Source organism: Bactrocera dorsalis, chromosome 2, assembly GCF_023373825.1.
Source record: "Bactrocera dorsalis isolate Fly_Bdor chromosome 2, ASM2337382v1, whole genome shotgun sequence".
NCBI lineage: Eukaryota > Metazoa > Arthropoda > Insecta > Diptera > Tephritidae > Bactrocera > Bactrocera dorsalis.
Window position 1 is genome coordinate 16,324,158 of NC_064304.1, and position 26,094 is coordinate 16,350,251.

General features: G+C 36.2%; 2 protein-coding genes across 2 annotated transcripts in view; one reads left to right on the top strand and one right to left on the bottom strand.

Moving 5' to 3' along the window:
* Window positions 1-241: 241 nt before the first annotated feature.
* On the top strand, window positions 242-6,801 carry LOC105223130 (negative elongation factor A). Its single transcript, XM_011200759.4, has 7 exons — window positions 242-643; window positions 1,265-1,519; window positions 1,598-3,127; window positions 3,204-4,346; window positions 4,422-4,868; window positions 4,941-5,096; window positions 5,164-6,801. The coding sequence occupies exons 1-7, from the start codon at window positions 434-436 to the stop codon at window positions 5,371-5,373; spliced, it is 3,951 nt and encodes a 1,316-aa protein (XP_011199061.2). The 5' UTR covers window positions 242-433; the 3' UTR covers window positions 5,374-6,801.
* A 153-nt stretch (window positions 6,802-6,954) lies between these two features.
* Window positions 6,955-26,094, bottom strand: part of LOC105223129 (mycosubtilin synthase subunit C) — a 28,884-nt gene continuing 9,744 nt past the window's right edge. Inside the window, exons 2-8 of the mRNA XM_011200758.4 lie at window positions 10,492-11,625; window positions 10,236-10,403; window positions 9,403-10,174; window positions 9,242-9,332; window positions 8,994-9,169; window positions 8,634-8,817; window positions 6,955-8,535 (exon numbers count right to left, since the gene is read on the bottom strand). Coding sequence (XP_011199060.2) covers window positions 8,392-8,535; window positions 8,634-8,817; window positions 8,994-9,169; window positions 9,242-9,332; window positions 9,403-10,174; window positions 10,236-10,403; window positions 10,492-11,617 — 2,661 coding nt within the window. The 5' untranslated portion in view covers window positions 11,618-11,625 and the 3' untranslated portion in view covers window positions 6,955-8,391. The remainder of the gene's footprint in view (window positions 8,536-8,633; window positions 8,818-8,993; window positions 9,170-9,241; window positions 9,333-9,402; window positions 10,175-10,235; window positions 10,404-10,491; window positions 11,626-26,094) is intronic.

Sequence of the window (26,094 nt, forward strand, 5' to 3'; positions counted from 1 at the left end):
GTAAAACAGAGGTACTTAAATTAGTATTCTAGTTGTTTAGTAACATTTGAACACTAATTACAATAAAATATTTATCTTTTCCAAAAATTTATTAATTTTTATTTATATATTTTACATCATTTACACTATAGGTCGAATTTTTTTCTAAAAATGCATTTCCACCAATATTTTATACACCGTCAGGAATAACTTTTTTTATTGAAAGGCAACCCTGTGAGATTTACTGTCACGCATTAATACAACCGTGTTCGACGCCGCCATTTATATTTTCATTTCGGGATTTCGTGTCAAATTTTTGATTGGAAAAGTAAACGCGATCTAATATAAAGAAATTGTTGCAGAGGAGGTTTGCAAAGCAATCTCAAATTGTGAAGTGCAACAAATACGAATAGTGTGATTTTGTTACAGTGAAAATATCAAAATAAGTGAAAATATGGCGAATGTGCGGGACAGCGACACTTCATTGTGGCTGCATAACAAACTCGGCACTTCGAACGATTCGTGGATAAGTGGGTCGATATGCTCACAACTTAACAAGGAAGTGCTGCGCAACATAAAGGAGTGTTTTCCGGATTTGCAGACTCAAGTGAAACTAAAATTATTGCTAAGTTTTTTTCATATACCACGACGTCTGGTAGAAGAGGTGCGTAAATACTAATTCAGCTGCATTGTGCCTTGGTTGATTGGAAGGGCCGCGGACGGTGTGAATTATGAAAACCTAACATAGATCACACATCCAAAGCACACACATGTAAAACAACATATGCGCGGACAAGAGCTTACGAATACTTAATGTTTAGCATTTTTATGATTGTATTTGTATGTGCGTTGATGACATGGTTCCATGTCCGCTGAACGCCAGTGCCTCGTCACTGTTTTCTTGTACAAGTTTTTTTGTTTAATGATTTTACTGACTTTATACAGTAAAGTGTCTTAATTATAAAACACGACTAATTCTTATTAAATATTAAAGATATTAGTTTGCTTAAAATATATTTGTTTATTGTGATTCTATTGCGATTAAAATTTTTCCCGCCACTTGGCTAGTTGATGAACTTGTACACTTGCTGTATTTGCACTGTGAAAGTACCACATGTATGTATATGTGAAGGTGTGCATATTTATGGCCATGTGTGGGTTTGAAAATAGCTATGATATGACAATTTGGTTATCAGAATTTTTAGTGTTTTAAGTAAAACTAGTTAAAATGATGGTGAAGAAGCTAGTAAAAATTTATTCATATTTCTATCCTTTCAAATTATAGTGGAAAGTTGAATTAGAGGAAGTAATTGAAGTGGCAGGCTTGGATTCGGAGCTGTGGGTCTCAATGTTGGCGGAAACTATGAAAACTTTTCCAGCGACTAGCTCGCTAAATACTGAAATCTCAGAATATGAAGATACACGACCTATATTCACTGATATGGTTAACGACTTACGGAAATTAGTCAGTAAACACAGCGATTTAGGCATGCTTCCATTAGAATGTTTATATTTAAACAAAAATGCCTTGGTGTCAGTGGTAAGTGGGTAGAGGCATACTATACAAAATATTTATCAAAGTTTTATAATTAAACCGTTCCTTTGTTTATTCGCTTAGGTGGGACAGCAGCCAAATCCCGTTAAGCATTTTACCATAAAACGAAAACCTAAAAGTGCCAATTTACGAACTGAACTTCTCCATAAATCAGCAGACGCACAATCCTCCTTAAAAAAATCGTCTGCTCCAACAATACCATTGCGATCACGTGGTATGCCACGTAAAATGACGGATACAACTCCGCTGAAAGGTATTCCGTCGCGAGTGCCTTCTTTAGGTTTTCGAACGCCTAATGTATCTGGAGCACCACAACGTCCAAACCTAAGTCGCACGCCAGCGGGACGAAAGGACGGTGGAATAAAATTGATCGAACTTTCGGAACAACCCTTGGGTTATGCTGCCGCCAAGAAACGTAAACGAGAACAACAATTAGAAGAGCAACAAAAGAAACAAGAACAGAAACAAATAGCGACGGCAGCTCAAGCAGAAAACACATCACCATTAGCTACATCACCAACACAGACAAGTGGTGCTAGCAATGCTATAGGTGGCGCCACCACACCGTCGTCTACCACAACTGTCGAAATCAAGACAGAGGTAGGTGCCAGCTTAAATCAAAGCAGTTCTATCGATGATATGTTAACGGATAGTAAAGACAATGTGTTGACCACTAAGATTGAACCATCGACACCAGAATACGCTCAGTCTTTAAGCTACACTCAACCAACATCACCTAAGTTGGTAGAGAGCAAGCCGCAAATTAAATCTATTGACATACCATCCACTTGCGTAGCCAACTCTATTTTGACATCCACATCCACTGCCACAATTGCAACGCCAACGAAAGTGAGCAGCATGTCCACACAAACACAAACGCAAATTCGAACACCAACACAAACTCAAGTCAATAACAATAGTAACAATTTAAATCACGGCCACAAAAGAATTAAACAAGAGATCGAAATTAAGAGTGAAGAGATTTTAATGCCACCTAATATTAAAGTGGAAAAGATCGAACCACAAACGCAGCCTACGTTGTTGACACAGCAACTGCCGCAAACGCCGACTCGTTTGCAGCAGCGAATAATTATACAACAGCAAAAGACACCGCAACAACAACCTTTACAAGCGCAACAACAAACAATGCAACAGCAGACCACACAGCATGTCCTTATACGTGCAGCACCTCAACAACAAAAACAAACGCTTAGCGGCTTAACATTGAGTGGTAGCGGAACAACCGTGACTAGGCAAAAAATTAACACAACCAACACATCGCCAACTAATGCCAATACGATGATAAAAATGGAGAAGTTAGATATAAAACCAATAACGACAAAGAGTCCTGTATCGAACACCACCATGTCGACTAATATTTACACACAACAGCAGTTGCGACAGACCAACAATCCATTGGCGAATTTGCCAAATAATATTTCGGTAAAAATAACATCGACTAAGTCACCGAAAGCTCAGTCAATACCTCAGCAAAGCGTTCAGCAGCAGCAACAGCAACAACAACAACCAATACTAATTAACAGCTCAACACCCGTGATAATTTCCTCAACAGCAGCACCAGTTTCGAGACCGGTAAGTTTTTGATTTGTCATTTCTTTATTGTTGAAAAGAGGGTCTAACTTCAAATCACATGTGTAAATATTTGCAGAAGCAACTTGTTTCGTCTGGCACGTCGACAACAACAACGGCACAATCCATTAAGTCTATGCCGCTGAGTCAGCTAAAGACTGCCGCTAACAGTGGACCTGTTATTATATCGCAAACAATCATACAACCAGCTAAGCGTACAGCTAACTCGGCTACCAACCTTCAAGCGCATCAACAGCAGCAGCAGCAACAACAACATACTCATATACAACAATCTACTATACAACAGTCAGTTAGTACATCTAACACACCGACACAATACATCTTGACTACGTCAGCAACGCAACCACAACAACAACAGCAGCAGCAACTACAAACCGCTACAATGCCGACACTGACTTCCTTCGCGCGGCCAACTCAACAGAACACCACTACCCTATACCAAACTGGCGCATCGGCGAACCCGCAAACACCCACGAAGATTCTCTTGAAAACCTCACCGTCAGGTGTTATGATGACACCGGTACGCCAGCAGCAGACATCGAACACAAATAGTGGAAATCCGCCGCCTCTAATAGCAACTTCATCAACGCAACAACACCAACAGCCTACTTTACTAAATATTCAAAATGTGCAGCTGCCCAATCGCCCAGTCACCATACAGCCAGCCTCTCAAGCAGCCCAACAACAACATATGCAAGCTCAATTACAGCAACAACAGCCGCAACATACGATCGTCTCAAATACGAGCGCTACGCAACAACCAAAACTAACACAAGTACTGGTGCAATCCACGAATCCAGCCGGTGTTGGCGGCTCCGTAGGCAACGTGGGTGGCGTGAGTGTGGGGAATGCTAATGCAAATATGAAGAACAAGACCATCATACTAACACAGAAGGGTGTAATATTGCGGAATATTGGTGGCGACATGTACCAGCAGATACCCATTAGCAATATGAGTGGCTTGCAAGGGCTAAATACCAGCGCTGGCACTACATTAATGACTACAAGCACCGGTGGACCACCGAGCCTGGTGAAGACCACACCAACAGGTGTGCAGACAGCACAAACAATACAACTGCAACAACAAAGTGGAAATCAAGCGAAACAACAACAACACATACCGACACTAATACCCACAAATACACTGTCATCGCAACACATGATTGTTCAACAGCCGACGCAAACGAACCTCATTAATGCGGTAAGTAGTGACACACGCCCACACATAAGTTTTGCTAGATTTCTGATATAAATGTGAATTTTGATTCGTACGCAGCCTACCCAGCAAACCATAATAAGACCGGTTATATCAAATGTGCAGGGCAATAGCTTAACAACATTGCCGCAAGGTCTAACGCTGATCCAGCGTCCTGGCCAACAGCCGCAGTTCGTGCAGGTGCAGACCGCCAACAACTCCACGGGTGTGGGACAGCAGCAGCAGACGCAAATACAGCGCACTATAATAACGCAGCCGAGTCAGCAGCAGCAACAACAAATGCGACCACAGCAGATCGTATTGCAGCACAAGACGCAGCCGCAACAACGAATTATTACGACAGCGCAAACGGCGAGCGGCCAGCCGCAGCAGATACAAATTCAGCAAGGCGCCTCAACGGCCAACATGCCGCGCGCCACACACATCGTGCAGGTGACACAGCAGGCGCAGCAGCAACAACAGCCACAGGCGCAACAGGCACCACAACGCAAAGGTCTTTCATTATCGGTAAGCAAACACTTGTTTTTGCATTTTTGCCACAACGGCGAATTCATTAACCGCTGTGATTGTGTTTTACAGAACGAGCATGTCCATAAAGCGCACGAAATGTTCCGCAAAGCGAATCGCGTTTCACGTCCGGACAAGGCGCTCATATTGGGCTTCATGGCGGGCATGCGTGAGAATCCACGCCCCAACTCGGAGAATGTCATAGTTATAAAATTGGGTGAAACTGAGGTAAACTCTAAATTATTATTCTTACTGTGCTTACATGTAGACACTAATATATAATTATCTATTGTAGGAAAAAGTGCAGCAAGAGGACGGCAGCACCGCACTCTGTTTGGTTGAGTCGCATATACGGCTGGATTACAACACCGGCGAGTGGAAGACATTCCAAAATTACCGACGTCTCGATCAAAGTGTGCAGGGACAAGGTGTGGACGGCAGCGCAAACGGCGGCACTGGTGGAGCTGGCGGCGTCATGCAAGCACAGAATTCCGTTGTTATTTAAAGGAAATGCGCGTCAAACAACCGGTTGTTGTCGTTGTTGTTGTAACAGCATTTAGTCTAACCCCAATCATCAGAACAAACTGCGTGTTATTGCGCGTGTGCTGCGCAATGTAGTGACTGCACTACGTTTTACTTGGTCAAAATTGCTGCGTGTGCGCGTGTGAAAATGGCATTCAAGAGGACGATTAACTCAATATAGAGCAACAATATATTATGTGAAAGAAATGTGAAAGCAAAACTAATAACTCGTATCTAGGTGCAATTCTTTTGCAGCTGTGTGCTGAGTTGAAAGCCAGGCGTACATAATCCTTAGTCAGCGCAGCATTTATACAGGCATAAGTTGAAACCAAATCGCTCAGTAGATGCAAATTACTAAATATTATTTTTGTTATATGTGTATCACTGATAAATTGATGCCTAAATTTACAAACATCAACTCGTTTTGTATTTATACCAGTCTGCATACATCTATACTTAAGTAACGGTATGTGTATACACCACTACATTCAATGTATCTTTCGTATGCGCTCAAGGATTCGCTGCTGAATTTGAAAAATGGCAAAACTCGGCGTAATTTAAAATAGCTTTTCTCTTAATTATAGTGATTACCAAAATAAAATTCGAAAAAAGTACAGCAAAGGGCAAACAAGGTTATACAATAAGAATGGCAACAGATGTGAGGTAGCCAAAAAATTAATATTTTTTAAATGGACTTATTGCAATGATTTTTTACGTTTCGTAAGCAGCTACCCCGTCAGTCGTTTACGTTAAGACCAAATTGTATTTAAACAAAAAAAAAAATGCAGAAATGCAAAACTGAAAAGTTAAAAATTTGGCGCTGGCGATATCTGTAATCCACATTGCGCATTTTCAACTGATTTACACTACCTAATTAATTCACCGAAAATACATATACACATACATATTATGTATATATATTATATATGTATATGCTTAGCTGTACAGAAGAATGTAGTTTAAATGTTTAGTAATGCGTGGAATATACTACTATTTAGTTTATTGTCTATCGAAAAGCGCCCACTAATCGCCGATGTATGCACACACACACATAAACGCCTATCGCCAATTTTCAAAATGTTGCGCATATATGGTAAATTCTTATGTATGTGAGTGAAACTGCGTTAAAATGTTGCTGCATAGAGCTGAATAACTTGTATTTAAAATAAATAAATAAATAAAAATAATGATAATTTTTTTTAGCGTACTATATTATATTATAAATTTGAGAAACAGAAAAAAAGTAATATAAAAGCTCAAGCCGTGGGTATAAATACCGTTAATACTATGTAATAATGATTATGATAAAAATATGTATTAGTTGAGAATTTGAATTGTATACATATGTAGTTATAGAGATATATGAATTTGGAAATGAAATTAAGGTATACAAATAAACTACACACATACATTACTATTATGGCTTAATGTTAAAATATAAAAAAAAAATGCTCCTGATAACTGTTTGTTTGTTCATTCCGTTTTATTTTAAAGCAATTACAAGCATTTGTTGTTGTTGTAGCTACATAAAAAGTAAATTGCTTTTTTTTACAAGAAATGCAGTAACATTACTGCTGCAATCTTTTTTCGGTTCATGTGGAGTTGATGTGAACATATGATGTAATCATCAAATCACATCACATCGCCCGATAACATCAGAATCACTTTGTGCAAAACTAAAATCTGCATGGTCAAACTATAGCACATCCATACTTACTGAAATCATGTGAGTTAAATATATTATCACGTCACATCGCAGTTAAATATCTAATTACATTACGTCACCTGATCACATCGCGCTCACTTTGTAAATCAAAAGCATCATGTGCTGTCAATTTATTTGACACCAACACATGATGCCATCATTTGATGTAATGATCAAAATCACATCACCACCATGAACTACTTTTGGTCGCCTTACAGCTGCTATCACTTGACGCAGAAGGAGCCTATTTTGAAAGTTTTTGAAGAACTGTAACGATTGGTTCAATAAATTTTTTCTTAAATCGACTCAGACCTAGTATTTCCCGAACAAACCCTGTACACTCCTAGCTGGCGCGAGCATAGTACCGCCGCTATCAACATTATTCCAAAAGTTACATTATGCATGGCTAACGGATAGTAATCACAAGCAACTGAGCAGGCAGTCGCCAGGTTTTGTTATTATAATAAATACAAATTGACAAAATCAGAAATATAGCATCAGCTTACCACCAGTTGCTTACAGTATTTTGCGAGCTTTAGATTTTGAATACATTGAATTCTTTAAAATAGTACGAATTATTTATTTATTGTTAATTTACGAACGTTTTCCAAAAATATTTTAATATTATTGGGTAATGATTTTTTGAAAAAACATGAATTTATTCTTGTTTCAGTTGAGTGGGCTCAAACTCTATATTTGCCAACTCTAACTCTATGATAATATGATAATTAAATTGCTAGGATGCGTCGTCCGAATAGATATCGTTTCCTCATTTGTATAAAGAAGAATTAGGATGAAATTAAATAAAAAAGACAACACCTTCCTACGGTTTTCTTTATTAAACATTTGTTTTTAATTTAGATAATTATATAATAGCCTTAAATATATAAATATGGATGATTTATTTTTTATTCAACAGGTACATGCAAAATGAAAACTCCATTCCTTGAGAGTTGCCAACTATAATAATGGTATGTATGTGTAAAATAAAATATTTATGTAACAAATAAAATAATACTATGTAAAATTATGAAAACGCGCACTGATATTCAATTGCTTAATGTTAAACGCGATTTCCATATCAACGAATGAGGTGAGAGAACAAAAGGTGACTTCCAGTGTGCGTTACAGAGCTACCAGTACTCGAAATTAACAGCTACACGAAGCTCAATTTTAACACAATAAGTCGGGTGATAGAACGTCGCAGCGTAAATACTGATGATTCAAATCAAGAAATTATGAAAAATCACTAACAAAATGTATAAATATGGTAACGATGATGCGCTACGCCACACCTCAGTCGGTCACTTCGCGCCAATGGACAATGGCACGTTGCGAATCGGGCGCTTTGCCAAAGGGTACAGTGCCATCGTTGTACACATATTGATTGACCTGGTAGTCCAGCAATGTTTTGTACTGATAAACATCATTGCCCAATTGCTGCAAGAGTGAGTGAAACAAATGCACATCGTTAAATAGAATTTATATTGGAATCGTATTGAAAACAAGGAAGACTTTCATTAACTAATTTATCTTACCTGCGTTAAGGGACTCGTATTGGTTGTTAAAATGCCAGCGAAGTGCTTCTCTCTAGCAACGCGCAGCACTTCATTTTCCATGAAATGCATGCAGGCAATATTCTCTTGTGGATTTAAATCGGAGCTGGTGCCCATCATGAATGAGTGCAGTATTTGGTTGAGTCCTTTCGGCAGTTGATTGTCCCTTTGTTTAGAAAAATTTAAAAATATATGTATATATAAGATCGAACATCAATATTAACTTTCACGAATTTCAGAATTTCCAAAATAAGGACTGAAAATTACTATTATTTGTTTTAAAGACCTGCTGCTTTTTACTCCGCTTTCCTATATGTTTAACAATTACCGCCTATGACTTACCGTATAGGACCTTCAACGAATTCCAAAAACTCAAAAACGATGATCAATTTCGATTTCACCTCAACCTCTGGCTCAGCGCGTGCATCGAAATTCAATGCCGTACCGATGATACGATCCGTGCGTTTATCACGCACCACCAAACTTAGGTTCTTTTCCACCAAAGCGTCCCATATATCCTAATAAACAGATAAATTATTGAACAATCTTAACAAAGTGAAGAAGCAGCCTCATTGGCATGAAAATCTTACATTGATTAGATCACTGTAATCATTTGGAAAAATGTCAGGTTTTAGCCATTGCTCCAGATCCGCTTTACCATAGAAGCTGTCGACGATGATTCTATGTAAAAGAGTAGACAAAAGCACCTTAGCACATTCGAACTTGACGCTATCAATTTCGCATTACTTACTCAACTACATCCTGTTTATGCGCATGGCTAAGCGGTTCAGCGATCATGTTGAGATGTGGTGCAGCATTCGACCAGTCCTCGATCATTGCATTCGAATTGCGGTTATGCACCATTTTCTCCAATATTTTACCCAAATCTTTAGCCGCAATAAATTCGGATATGCCAACATTGTAGCCCTTTTCACGCAGCAACGTAACTGTATAAATGGAATTCAATGAGTTTCCGCCCAACTCATAAAAGTTACTGCGCAGCGATAGAGTAGTGCGTGTTGAGCGCCCAATCACCCCACCCACAGTCTCAAAAAGATCCCTGGCTATATGCTGGACATCTTCGGGTACGTGCGTATAGTCGTAGTCCAGTACAATGCTGGAGTCACCTTCGTTATTATTTGCCGTCTCGTAAGTTTTTAGTAGTGCTTGCCGATCTACTTTACCGTTGACAAGGTAGGGCACCTTGTCGATTAGAACCACTTGTGGTGTCATATACTCAGCAAGTTTGTCCCTCAATTTCGCTTCAATTTGCATTTCGTTCAGTAGTGGTGAATCGTCGCGTAATTTTACGAAAGCCAGAATTGCTTGATCAATTTTACCAGCATGATAGCACAATACGATCGCTTTATCGACGAATGGTAATTCTGAAACGTTCTTCTCAACTTCGGCAAGATCAACACGATGACCACGAATTTTTATTTGAGAGTCAGTGCGTCCTTCGAACATTACATTGCCGTCACGTAAGGAGCCGTAATCACCGGTGCGATAGAGGCGTGAGTATTCTGCGTAAAGAAAATATATATATTTGTATTTTTATACGTGCTTGAGTTACGTTGGACTTACTAAATTCCACAGCCAAGGGGTTTTCCACGAACTTTTCTGGATCTCTACCGTTTACATAACCTTCGGCTAGATTTAGACCCGAAACGAAAATTTCTCCAATTTCTCCTTGCTTGACTGGTCGGAAATCGCCGTCAAGTAAATATATCACAGTGTTTGAAAGTGGAATACCTGTGAGGATATAAATACATACATACATGAGTTATTAGAAGTGCTTTATAAATATTATTAATAGAGCTCGGTGAGAAAATTCACTTACCAATCGGCACATGATCGAAGTAGCTTAATTGCTTCTTGCTTTCACAAGCAAAATAAGTGACATCGCCCATCACTTCGGTGGATCCATAAAAATTGTATAGCGTATGTATGCCTTCGGAAAAATAGTCGAAGAAACTCGCAGCCAAAGCTACTGGTAATGGTTCCCCGGAACAAACCCAAATCTTCAAATTGTACAGTAGACGATCGCGCTGCAACATTTGGCATTTATTATTGCCATCATTCAACTTTAAAAACATCAAAATCGAACGTAAAAGTGTCGGCACCAAAACTAAACGACGTATTTTGTATTTCTCCAGCAAATCCACCAAACGCTCCGGATCTTTAGTTATCGATTTTGGAACAACCAAAATAGAAAGACCACACATCAGCGGTCCCCACAATTCCGATATCGAATCAACAAAGGTGAGTGCGGTCTTGAAAACGCTCACGGACTCAGTTGGCGCATAGGGAAATGTATGCCATTGCCATTGCAAACGATTCAAGATTATCTCGTGCGGCAGACGCACACCCTTCGGTACGCCAGTGCTGCCCGATGTGTAAAGCACAATTGCCAAATTATTAGTACCGTCGGCCAGCATTTCGGCCGGCATCAAATTAGCGTTACTCAATTCGGCCGAACGATGGAAAAGCTCAGAGCTGCTGATGGTCGGTGTACTGTTAAAGCGTTGACGGTCGATATTGTCATCGCAAAGCACTATAACGGGACGTGATTCCTGCAATATGTGTTGTATGCGATTGTTCGGAAAGGTTGGATCTATTGGTAGATAAGCAGCACCGGCTTTCCAAATCGAGAGCAGTGTATTGACAAGCACATCGGACGGCTCCATGCATACCGCCACAATGTAGTCACCATCGTTGTTGGGCTGCAGGCAATTACGTTTTATATCAGCTACTAGCAGACGTGCACATTGGTTAGCGCGCTGATTTAACTGCTTGTAGGTGCATTGTGTGGACTCGGAGGCAATGGAGTCGCCATTGTTGTGTGTTATTAGCGCGGTCTTGTGTGAGTGATGCAGCAGATTGGCTTCGAAAATGCGATGCAATGGACGCGGTGTAATGTCCTGTTGTTGCCCCTTCACAATTGACAATTTCGGTATAGATCCCATTATAAAGACTAGAAATATTTGAAAAAAAAAAAATAAATTATTGTTTTCGTTCGTAACTTAAAACTGCTCATACTTTTAACTACTTAGAAACTCTTTAAGATGTTAGTAGTACATAAGGTTTCAAGACCGGAGAATACGCTTGTAGACCTCCCAGAGGTGATGGAGGGAATACATCTCCAGCCTGCTGAATGGCAGTGAAAGTATAACGCCAGAAGAAGGCGAACCCGATTTCCTAATCGATGAAGATGGAGCAAACATTAAATTACCAGACCATGAAGAAGTTCGAATAGCAATTACCCGTCGGAAGAACAACAAAGCGGCAGGGGCCGATGGATTGCCGGCCGAGTTATTCAAACAGGTTGGCGAAGAACTGATAAGAAGCATGCATCAGCTTCTTTGTAGAATATGGTCAGACGAAAGCATGTTCAACGATTGTAATTAAAGTGTGCTCTGCCCAGTCCACAAAAAGGGAGACCCCACAATCAGCGCCAACTACCGTGGGATAAGCCTCCTCAACATCGCATATAAGATTCTATCGAGCGTATTGTGTGAAAGATTAAAGCCCACCGTCAACAAACTTTTGCCTTTTGACCTGGCAAATCAACAACTGACCAGATATTCACCATGCGCCAAATCTTGGAAAAGACTCGTGAAAAGAGAATCGACACTCATCACATCATCGTCGATTTCAGCGCTGCCTTTGACAGCACGAAAAGGAGCTGCCTTTATGCCGCGATGTCTAAATTTGATATTCCCGCAAAACTAATACGACTGTAAATTCAGTTGAGCAACATTAAAAGCTCCGTCAGGGTCGGAAGGACCTCTCCGAGTCCTTCTATGCCAAAAGATGTTTTCGACAAGACGAATGTTTTTCGTGAGACCTATTTAACCTCTTTCTGGGGAAAATAATTCGAGCTGCAGAAATAAACCGAGAAGGTACAATCTTCTATAAGAGTGTATAGCTCTATTGATATCATTGGCCTTAACAACCACGTCATTAGTTCTGCTTTCTCCAGAAGCGAAGCGAATGGGTCTGCTGGTGAAGGAAGGCAAGATGAAATATCTCCAAACAGTCATCGCACTAACGACTACGCACCCACGTCATAACTTCGAAGTTGTAGATAATTTCGTCTATCTTGGAACCAGCATTAACAGCAACAACAATGTTAGTCTCGAAATCCAACGCAGAATATCACGTGCCAATAGGTGCTACTTTGGACTGAGTAGGCAATTGACAATTAAAGTCGTCTCTCAACGAATAAAACCAAACTCAATAAATACCTCATTATTCCCGTCTAGAGGCAAAGACCATGACAACATCTGGTGAATCGAAGTTCCGAGTTTACTAGAGAAAGGTTTTGCGAAAGATGTATGGTCCTTTGCGCGTTGGCCACGGCGTATATCGCATTCGTTTGAACGATGAGCTGTTTGAGATGTCGTCGTATATATAGACATAGTTTAGCGAATTAAGAGACAGCGGCTGCGCTGGCCGTACGTATGGACGAAAACACTCCAGTTTTGAAAGTATTCGATGCAATATCCGCTGAGGGCAGCAGAGAAAGATCTTCACATTCGTTGGAAAGACCAGATGGAGGAGGACTCGGCTGCACTTGGAATTTCCAATTAGCGCCGCGTTGCGAAAAGAAGAAACGACTGGCGCGCTGCTCTTAACTCGGATATAATCGCGTTAGCGATGTCTACACCAGTAAAAAAAGAAGAAGGTATACTAAAAAGAGTGTAAAAGTGTAAAAAAAGAAAATATCCCAACAATCTGTTTTTGTCACATCTTGGAATTTCTACAAAGAATCCATTTCATCTGGCACATAATAGAAATTATAGGAGGTTTCCACCGCGACCTGGATATATATTTCACTTTTTTATTGAAAAAATAATTATTTAATCTATTTTCCAAATCTGCGCAGAAATCTTACTACAATGAACGGAAACAAGAATAGTATTAATATTGAACCATTAAGTGCCATAATACAGTCATTAGCAGAGCAAATACACATACTTGTATTAAAAATGCAATATTTCTTGGTCTTACAAATACTAATTAATTATCATTTATTAAATATTATACATATTATATAAGAATCCTAACATACATATATACTTGTCTAGAGGTATATGAATGCATACATATCTCCCATACATACGTACATATATGAACACTACGAAGTTGTCGCTTTCAATATTAAAAATGTTGCGTATACGACTGGTAGGACGAATGCGAATCTGATGCAATACCATACTTGGAGTCTCGCTTGCTGTCACTAAACACAAACATGATAAAAAGCTTAACTAACATATACATAGTTGCTTTATTTTATACCATTTAATATATTCAACAAATAATTTATAGTAAAATATTTTATTCGAACAAATGTCTCAACTAAATGTAGTTAGTAGCAATTACGATATGTATAGTATGAGAGTATTTTGACATACATAGTGCCTGTAAGTATACGCTGTGAGTAGGTGAAGTAGTGGGTATGCACACAGCTGTATGCATATATGTGTGTATGCATTAGAATTACATGTAATAAAAGTGGCTGGCTTGTTAATCAAGATATGGTTAATAAGTTGTCAGACTTTTCCAATTTGTATATATCGAAAGGAGACAAGAAAAAGATTATGGAATTAGTTTTTAAAATATGCACAGTTATTTAATACCCATACAGCATACATGTATATAAATTATTTTGCAGCAGTGTACTGTTAGTGTTTGTGTTGAGTTAACGCTCGTTAATCAATAATTTATAACTATAAATTTATTTTTATTTTTATGTGTTCACTCGCGACAAACATTTCGACCATAAACATTTTTATTATCCAACTTGATTGATATGCATATTGCAACATTCTTACAGACATATGTAGAATATTACATAGTGCTCTTAAAAATGTTGTACTTATGTGTTTTTGTTTTGAGAATTACTAATAAGCTGGAAACCACAAGACTTTCATAATTGACATAACTGAGAACAGTTAGAAGGACTACCATCAAGGTTGTGATCGTGTTAATTATTATTATGAGATTCATTCAGCAAAAAATGAAGGAGAAGGCAAAATAAACGAGACGCTTTCTATTTTTAGTGCATTAAATCTACATATTAATAATGGTAGTGTGAAGTTCAGTTTTATTGAGAGATAATCTAATGGCAGGAACTAAATGCAAATAACCTTCAACAAATGTTTTTTCGTAAGCATGTTATTATATATATTTATATTTATAAACAATTATAGAATTTTTGTATTTTTATTAGTACGCATACTAAATTGATGTAACCTTGAAGTTCAAAAAATAAAAAAAAATAATAATATGCGTAAGTTAGTCATTACAGAGCAAATATACGAGCACGTAGATATATATGTTATATATAAATATATATATAAATACCTATGTACAGTAAATGCATTTGATTAAAATTTAAAATAAAGGTCATCATAACTAGTATTATAATAATTTCAACAACCTAACCTTTAAAATATATTACAATTCATTAAGTTAATTATAATCCTCTTAAATTCTCGATTACTTTTAACCAATAATATGAATATTTAGATATGTAGCATACGCATGCGCACTAACAACTTTTGACTATTTTGATAATAGAACAGATAATTGCACCTTAATCTCTATTTGAATATGTCGGAAGTAATCAACAAAGTAAATCAACTTTCACGAGCTTTACGAGTATAAAAATGCAATAAGTTAATATAAACGATTTTATATTATTATTATTATTATATGAAAGCCTACACACATTTTAATGCCTGCGATTATGAGTGCGAGATGTAAGCTAATAAATATATTGTATTAAATATCTAATATTTTGTTTATTGATATCTTTGGGTTGAACAAAAACATACTTTCAAGAAGCTGCTAATGAGTAAATATTAAATTTAATAATCGCCTATTGAGTTCAATTTTGGATGACTCGTTCCCGCATTTCGACTGATAACTGGCAAGTGACACGCGTGATATTTTCCTCCAAAGCCTTAATCGAAGCGAGATTATCCGCATAGACTTTAGACTTTACATATCACCACAGGAAAAAGTCTAACGGTATGATATTACACAACCTTGGTGACCAATCGACCGACCCAAAACGTTAAATAAACTGCTCACCGAAGTGTTCTCTCAATAAATCCATTGATTTTGCGATGTTGTTGAAACCAAATGTTGCCGAGATCAATTTCAGGCATTAAACAGTCGGCTATCATGGCGCGATCACGATGATTTCGCCCACCTACAAACCATACAAACCCGTTATTTTTTCTGAATTAAAAAGCAGCTCTTGTATCTCTTCAGATTGCTCTTCATCTCCAATGTGGCAATTTAGCTTGATTAAATATCCATTAGGTCAGAAATAGGCCTCAAAAAAATTTTACTCGACAACGTCGGATCTTCTTGCAAAATTTTCAGAAGCCATAGAGAAAAAGAATAAAAAAAAAAAAATTGAATTTATAGCGAGTTTTTCGCTGTTTCCTTAGTCACTGAAAACTTTGTTTCCTTCTATTAGTGCACACCCATATGACTTTTACATTGGCGATAGGGATAGCTTTAATTGGCGCTTGGCTATCCACTAAAAGGTTACTGGATTTGCTGGTTACCGCAGAAGTTCATATAACGCCTTCTGTTATCTCAACAATTTCGGCTTAAAAAACTGTATTGTTGTCATATAGTTTGAAACTATCTTCTTCGTATATATTGTTACAAAAAATTAACGCTCCTGTCTCTATTTCACGCTTTAATCCATCGGTGAATACATAGATTTCGTCATTGTAGCTGTCCAATGGTCTATTCTTCTCTACTGGAGAAAGAAAACGCTGCGTTTAACTCTCTGTGGTCCTTCTTTTCTCATTCGCGTTACAGTAAAAAGGTCCGATTGATTGTTGCTTACGAGGTTTTATTGAAAACAAATCTATTCAATCAAAGTTGAGAGCATGAAGTAATTGATTGCCAAGTGTTTCGAAACGCCTTCAAATTAAATGTGAAGTTATAAACACTGTTGTTTCAAACGGACGTGTTCCATCGGCAGGAAACATCAAATCAGCAAGCAAATTTCTTAGACATAAACGAGTATATCGGCACAATTTTTATAGTTTTGCAACTTGTTGCTACAGAATATAATAGTTAATTAATCATGAATATCTAAGCTGGGCATCAACCTTCGGTTTATGCAGTATTTCCTTACAACTAAAAATATTCATACCATAAAGCCTGAGCATAGGTAACCAGATGTGCTTAATACTAAATTAACTTCAGTAATTGTACAACAACGCAACTGTGATTTATTTAATTAATGGTTTCAACGGATGTGCAACCTTAAACTAACTTAAATTTTATGCGATTAAAATGTATAGTCTTCATTTGCCTGTCCATCAGGCTAATAGACAGCTGCCATAGTTACATTGTACATCAAACACTTGATTTTATGGCATTGTTAGGGAATCATATACGCGTAGGTTCGCAACTGCATATATGCATATTAACAATAAATATATATGATATAAATAACAAGGGTTTGACGCACGCATCCTTGACAGCTCTTTATTTATATTGAGGTTTCTAATTAGGTGCGGGGTGTACTGAAAACTCTGTTGAAACCAAAAGTTCTTAAGCAAATCAATTATGAACGATTGGCCTTCGCTCTGGTAAATTATTTTATAATTAAAATGCAATTACTTGTCCAACTAAAGGAGACTGATAGTAGCAGTTTTTATTATTTAAATGAATTTAATGGTAGATTTTCGATTCTATAGTGCAACGTCTATAAAAATCGTTAAGCATTTATCAATGTCCAGATTTGTATAGATATATACTCGTATGTATGTATATATGTACGATTGTCTGTTTTTATTATTATATAATTATGGAATTTCACACGTACCGCGCGGTCTCAGTTCATTGCTCCACAGCTGTCGGCTAGAAAAGGCCAATCATCTCATTGTTGGGGAAGTTAATTCGCAATTCAACGTTAAGCTGCATAATTACGACAACATGCAGGCGCTTATTATATATTTCATATAAACATTAGACATAGTATATTATTTAATGGGATAAATATGTTTGTATAAAAGCTTAGCACAAAGTGTACCAGCTCCAATGAAGTGTGAATATGCCAACAAAGACAATGTGCCAGCGAACTGTGATTTATTTGAAATAGTCCGATATGCGCATGTCGAAATGTCTTAACGGTCATGCGTACGTACATATGTATAGATACATACATGCTTTATATCCATGCATGTGAGTTCTAAATGCTGGCTCTGATAAACATACATACATATGGTACATACAACTGTGCATAAATGCTGAGTTTCTTCTTGGCCTAACTTGATTGTGATAGACTTTAAAGGTCAATTAAAAGCGTATTATATACATATTATACCTTTTTATTTTCTTTATTTGCATATAAGGTAGTTATCTATAAAATTGTTTGTTATGACAACGCCGCTGACCTTCTTGCCATACTTATGCTTAAGCCTGCAATTTAGAATGGGCTTTAAAACTTATAACTTCAGACTCGACACATACATATGTATGTACATATGTATTTGTGTATACCCAAAATGTGTGTGTATATGTTTACTTTAAAAATACAATGACACGGGGAACAAAGACGTTTTATTCGCTTGCTTAATTATTGTCAAAATCTGTCTGGTCGCTGAGGTTTTGTGCTTCATTTATGTACGTGCGCGTATCTATTGAGCTAAATCGGATATGGCACAAGCAAAATTTATTTGATATGCTCAAGTTCTTAATTTTACATACATACAAATACTTTTCCGAATTGATAAAAAATTAAAAATTTAAAAGTTATACCCATAAGGCGAGTTCGATTTCAACCCAAATGAAGTGAAATAAAAGAAGAAGGGTGCTGTATCTTGGAGTAAGGAAATATTTGACTGTTTATGAAAGAAATCCTTTTTTTTATTATTATTGCCTCTCATCTCAGCTGTAAAAATGTGTACGAGCAGTTGATTGATATAAAATGTTATAGATACTACTTCGATAATGATTGCTTGATTGCTTTGCATTTCTATTCTGAGTATACCACGCCGAATGTAGCAATTTTCATATATGTACATATCTTTAGACTTTCGGTTGCTTCCTGATATATTCTTAGATACATACGAAATCAAGGCATCTGTATATGTGTCAGTAGTAAAATTATCTCTAACTATATTCGTGCGGATTGCTAACAGACGTAACTTGATTATTATTCCATTGTTCCAATATTTCGAACACGCGTCACAAAAGTATTTTTCCTGTAAGTCAGTTAATGTATGTATGTCATTCATTTGAAGCACAAACATGTTAAACATTGAGCCTTAGAAATTCATTACTTTAATATGAAAAGAAATAAAAGTCGCTTTTGGTGGAAGTTTATGGTAAATATACTCTAGTTGAGTGAGCACACCAAAAGTGGCCAAAAAGCCGCTTTTGAGATATCGTTCTGAAATTTTGCAACCGTCCATATTTTATCAGGAAGTTGCTCATTTGTCAGAATGGACGATATTGGACCACTACAGCATATAGCTGTCATACAAACAGAATGATCGGAATAAAGTGCTTGTTTGGAAAACTGATTCATTTTACGAGATATCTTCACGAAATTTGGCATGGTTATTGTAATCTACGAAAATATTGATCAGGTGCAACTGAACCTAAAGTTATTTCTTATTTTTATTTCGTTCCTCACACTTGTGTATGTTCGATTAATGTTGCTACAAATTCATCTATTGGCGCTATATATTTATTTTATTTTATTTTATTTTATTTTATTTTATTTCATTTTATTTTATTTTATTTTATTTTATTTTATTTTATTTTATTTTATTTTATTTTATTTTATTTTATTTTATTTTATTTTATTTTATTTTATTTTATTTTATTTTATATTATTTTATTTTATTTTATTTTATTTTATTTTATTTTATTTTATATTATTTTATTTTACTTTATTTTAATTAAATTAAATGAAATTAATTTTTTGCAATTACTAAAAAAAATTCATAAACTAAAGTGGCTGCCAAGGCCTTATGAATTTTGTGGTGAAGTCTTCATACAGATACATATACGTACAGTATGAACACAAAGCACTAAACAAAAGCGACACCAGTGTCTACCAGAAAAATTAACAAATTGGCATTTAGATAGGAAATCAGCAAACAAAAAAGAACGTGAGCGGCGTCTTAAGCGTGAAATTTTCTATTGCTAAACGTTAAGTTCAGGCGCATGCGTGCCAATGCTGTTCATTGCATTTTGGCATGCACATTCATGTGCCGCTGCATGCCCTGTGAAAACACCAGTGGCTATATTACTACTCAGTAGTAGTGGGTTGGAATTCTTCGTAATAATGTATGGATATGTAAATGATCTCATGACACTGAATTCTCATTGGCTGCAATTGCATTACGAAACACCGCTACCACTGCATGACTTAAGAGCTCAATGCAGATACCGTTATAAATTTGAATGTACTTTTGGTTAGCCCTGTATAACATTTACGGGTTATACATGCATCCACACACTCGTATAAATATATACAATGGTATGTAAAGGAAGTTAACGCTGGGACACAACGATCGTTACAAGAGCGCTGGATTTTCAAGTTTTAATGTACAATGTACTTACTTATATCGAACTTAAATATATGTATACATTGGTATATATGTATAAGTATCATAAAACAACATTCTGTTCATATAATTGTAAAAATGTTGAGTTTGCGCAAATTTTATGTCAAACCATAAAAATATTATTCTTGGCAACGTTCAAGTGCATTACATAATGGTTGAACTCCGATGAATGGAGTATGGTGTAACACTACATACATATGTATGTGTGCACAATTGAATTTTTATTCTTTTACGATTTTCAAGCTTTGCTGCTAACTATTAATGAACGTCTAAGCAATTGTTAATCCACGAGATATCTGTAAGCACACTTATTAACCCGCATTCGTGTGTATATATACATATGTATGTACGAAACCACAGTGTGTATGTATTCTATGTAATTATATGATTTTTTTGTGGAAACTACCGTTCGAATTTCGTGGCTAAACTTGAATGTAACGTTATTAAAAACAAAAAAAAGCTGAAAACTGAAAAAGGGCAACAAATTGCATTCTGCGGTGCTTGCCGTTCGCCGTTCATTGTTCACTGCTTCCGATGATGAGGTGAAATCTTGTCATTGAATTGAGCTGCAACCGTAAAACCAGCGGCTCTTGTTGCTGTCAGTAGTTACAGCGTGTCTGTTATTAAATTATGCATACACCAAGTACTGAGTGAAACAAATAAGCGCAAACACATATACGCACATACATATTTAACGCTCTTACAATTATAGATAGCGGTTTTACGTGCCCGTAACCATCATTCAAGGTCAATTTGATTTTTCGCCAATTGGTCAGCGCGCCGTATGGCGCCTTTTTATTATTTCTGCTTTAAATGCATTTGCTTATATTTTTTTTTCAGTTTTTATTGACGCTTCTATTTTCATTGATGCATACTTAATATACCGCCTATGTGCATAACTCGCTACATACACATTGGTAATAGTTTATTAACACTGTTATGGACGATAATTACTTTAGTGTCTTGTGTGCTCAGCTGAGCAGTAGGATGTTAAACTCTAATGTTTTATGATTACATTCTGTCAGTACGAATACAAGTTTTGCAGGGTTACACAATCAAGCCAAGTACATCAGTTACAGCACTTAGATTTGAATTCCGACACACTTAGATTGTTGCATAGATTTTTGAAATTACTATGAAGTAATAAACAAATGATAAATTCTTAATCACGAAATCTAACTAGTCGTAGATTGCCACAGGTCTAGCAGATTTTTTTTAAATAGCAATAAAACTCGTGAGATCGATTGAAAAGAGTTATAAAAAAAGAATTGAAAAAAGAAAAAAATGTCAAGGCATAGAAAAAATTAGAATAACCGTTAACTTTGGCTACATTGAAGCTGTACAATTCTTATAGACATTATTTGTATAACTAAATCTGAAAACGTAACAGACCAACCCTTTGCATCGAACAGAACTCGTTTTACTAGTTCTTTCTAAGTCATGTTACTGTATATAACCAACATTCAGGTCAATTTATTTAATTTAATAAATATAATAATATAGGAACAAGATTTCAATCTCTATTGACAGTTGCATGCCTTAGTAGTCCGATCTGAACAATATCTTCGGAGATTATAGCGAGTTATCTTGGACAATAGTTCATGCCAAACCGTGAAGATATTTTTTTAAATTAAAAAGTTTTCCATACAAGGGCCTGATTTTGATCGACCAATGCAACTTATGAAGTTTATGGAGACGATGCTGCCTGAGACGTGTGGCACAACAATGGTTCGCCTGCTTCCGTTTAGTAAATTTCCATATTTCGAAATGGAATAATGTCTCTAGCGGAAAAATGGCAAAAAGTGGTCGACCAAAATGGTACATATTTCTTTATTATTATTAGTATAAATATAAAATAAAAATAAGTTTTCCGACTATCCAATATTTTATAGGTCTCCCGACATTTATTTCTGGGTGTTATAAACTTCGTTGCAAAGTTACCTCCTTTTTAGGTTATAATTATAACAACTTTAATGCAAATGAACTGTGCTGGTACTAAAAAAAAATATAATGAAAATGTCGTAATAAATTTCAAACACCCAACCCTCCATCATTACACTCTTTTAGTCACTACCATGGGCATTTTAAAAAACGTTAATTAAGTAGCTTGGGAAACCTGTGAAAAAAGTGTTCATCATACGCCCCGGCATTTCAACGCGTATGTTCTGGCATAAGTAGACAGCGATAATAGTAACGTCGACAAACTGACGGTCACATCATTTAAAATAACCTACAGAAAAAAAACAACAAAAACACTATCAAACAACGTGCATACCAATAAAAAAGGCAAAACAATAGAGAAGACAACACAAAAGAAGAAACAAGTGCTTCCGAATTGCCAGCATTCAAAGGTTGCACGACACAATTCATATTTCCTACAAGCGATGCTGCTGTGCAGTTGTTTGTGCGTTGCGCTATTCTCGTTGACTAACTGTCCAGCTGTGCTGTTACGCACACACACACACATAAATAATATTGTCATTCAAATTCACTTATCCAGCTGTGCTTAAATGTAATACGTTTTGATTTGTTTAATTTGGTTAAGCGAACATAATTTGTTATGAGCGAATGCAGTCGTGCACACGAGTGGCGTTGCTACGCTGGTAAATGTGCGTCAGTATGCATTGAAATAATAGTTGTAAAAATCGAAAATGTCATATTTGTAAAAATTTATTATTGAAGTTCAAAAATTCCAACTATTGTCATATTGTTTATTACAGAAGTTCTGTATCCTATACAAATGAAATAAATATTTCACTTTGAAATTGTATTTTGTTTTGTTTTCTAAGAAAACAATTTTACACTTTTACAGTTCAAACTGGAATTCTAGAGAAGTGTTATTCATGAAAAGTTCTTCATCACACTAGTAATAGTTTGAAAAGTATGCACACTCACGGTTCCAAGTCAGCTTTTAGTCATATGTACACAACTGCTGCCACAACGTGATTAGTTCGAAATTATTTGTACTACAGACTCTGCTTCATTTAATTGTATTGCTTCCCTTAAAAATTACATACATTTAAGCTTGAGCCTGCTGTGAACTATGCTCATACTTGACACCACCTCTGTTGGTCTATGAACAGGTTATATTAAGCTTGCCACGAAGTTTGTAAGAGACAAATGGCAAGGCCGGAGGCCAGTGGCGTAACTATAGGGTGGCAAGTCGGCAAAATGCCACGGGCCCCCAGCCCAAAGGGGCCCCCGGTTAGATGAAATCTCAATTCCCAACATTTATTATTACACAAACACATTACTTAAGTAAAAAAAAGTTTTGTCTTTAATTTATTTGTTACCTTCTTAGTTGCATACACAACTAAAAAAAAATAAACCTAGGTATTAAACTTTCAATGCATTAGTAAAAAAAAATTTAACCCAGTTTTAGAAAGAATGGTCAAAATTCAATTACTCGTAATAATTTCAGAAACATGTGTGGACAAACATACCTCAAAAATGTGTATATTGGTTTACATTCATATTCACTGGCATGTCTCAGGGTGTCTCGCTGAGACTAGGTATACTGCCGGCATTAAAATCAGTGTTGCCGTTTTAGCGCATTTCGCGCTAGATAGCGCAATTCTAGACTCTTCAGCGCTTTTTTTCTCAATACAATGCGCTAAAAAATATTTTTCGGAATCTAGTAGAAAATTGTAAAAATTATTGACGATCGTAAATTTAAGCCAATAAGTTAATTGTCAGAGCCGTAAAACTTTAGGAAAATAACGAGCTGGGAATTCCCCAAAGGATTTAGTATTCCCCGACCACAATGTTATTGATGCGTTTAATATTTTGTCTCTTTTTTACATTAAAGTGTTATGTTATGACTGTCTCTGATTTTACTAACAGAGTTCAATTATAATGATACGTCATCAGTTGAAAGTTCTTAAGAAAAATTGCCACACTTTTATGTTGCCTGAACACGGTTTGAAGAAAATGACTAAAACTGTAAAAAAAAGAAACGGCATCTGGTGAAGGCACACCAACCGCACCCGAACGTAATGATGACCAGAAAGATATTCAGTTATTTAATTTAGTTGATTTTGATAAATGTAATAATGGTTAAATAAATTCACATAAAAACACATCTTCTCTTATTGCCATTAAAAATTCACAGCTAAAATTTAACGCAATTTTGAAATGAGTTTGGTGTATTTTTTTCTTTCTCAAACGGCAACACTTTTTAAAATTTATGTTGGTAATACTTGCTGATGCTTGGGGAATCCCCGATTCGAGTTTGTATATATGAAAAACTCCACTATTGTATTACACAAGAACTCACCAAGCAATTAGCAGTTTATTGTTGTAAGAATTGGTTGTTTGTTGCAAGTGAGGATATATTTAATTAGTTAATTGTGAAAATAGGTTGAAAATGTCTACTCGGTAAGAATTTTATTCTAATATTTAAAATAATTTATACTATTACAATTATTTTAATTTTTAATCTAACCATAAAATTAATCATTTACATCGTCGGTAGGTATCGGTAGTAAAGTTTGAAATCACAAGTTACGAAATTATTATTTAAAATAATGATTCTCATCGCGCATTTCAAAATCAATTCACTATTTTGACATTCGTAACCACCAAAACTATTTCGGTACCTATGTTCATCGTTCTTTCAAAACTTACAAAATTTGACACTTGAATTGAACTTTGAACAATCGGTGGACTTTCGTTATAAACATTTTTACGGTCGCTTTTTTGGCATTTGTTAGCAATTAAGTAGATTTTTCAATAAATAAAAACTACTTATAGTATTATTACAAACTTTTTGCGGTTTTTTTTCTAGAAAGTATCAGAGTGAAAGCGAAAAACGAAAGCGAAAGAAGGAGTCTGAAGAACAAAATAAAAAGTTACCAAAGCGCGACGGAAAGGCAGAAAATGATGACATAAGTGGCAATATCGCAGGTCCCGATAACAGTGAATATTTAGATCCAGAGCAACCACAACCAGTTACGAGCAAATTTTTAAATGAATCATGTTTGGACATAGAAAAATTATAATCTTTACCGCACGTTACTGCTAAAGATAACTTTAAAGAACTCAATGATCAAGTAAAACGGTTTGTGATCGAAAACGGACACTGTAAACCAAAAGGCCCCTTTTTAAGGGATAGTAACAATAGATCTTTCTTAGATAAATATTATTACACTGTTTCTAAATCTGGCGTAAAGTTAGAACGTACATGGCTGTCCTATTCTCTATTGCTTCAAAAAGCATATTGTGAACTACGTTGGTTATTCGCAAATAGGGCATCTAAAAATATACAAAATATTTGGATGGAAGGCTATGATGATTGGAAACATATTGTGGAAGCCATAGAAAGACATGAGGCATCGAAAGAACATTTGCATTCATGTTTTGTACATCGACAGTGGCAGTTACAGGGAACACTAGATGAAGAGCAAGAGTCCATTATCAAGAGAGAAAATTTTTTTGGGCGCCAGGTACTCACTAGACTCCTTGATGTTACTCTGACACTTTCAACCTGTAATTTAGCTTTTCGTGGCCATAAAGAAACGGTATATGGCAACGATTCTGGTCCAAAAGGAAATTTTTTGAGTATTGTTGAGTTAATAGCCAAATACGATCCTATTTTACAAGAGTTGCTAAACAAACTTAAGTCCAAAAATACAAAATGAGCTCATTGCTGTTCTGGTTCAAAAAGTGGAAAATGCTCTGGTAAATGAAATAGTCACCGCACCGTTTTATTCCATTTTGTTTGGTACTACTCAAGATATTTCCAAAACAGATCAATTGTGTGAACTTTACCGTTACTGTGTAATCGAGAAAGATGAAAATGGAACTCCAAAGGCGCTTGTAAT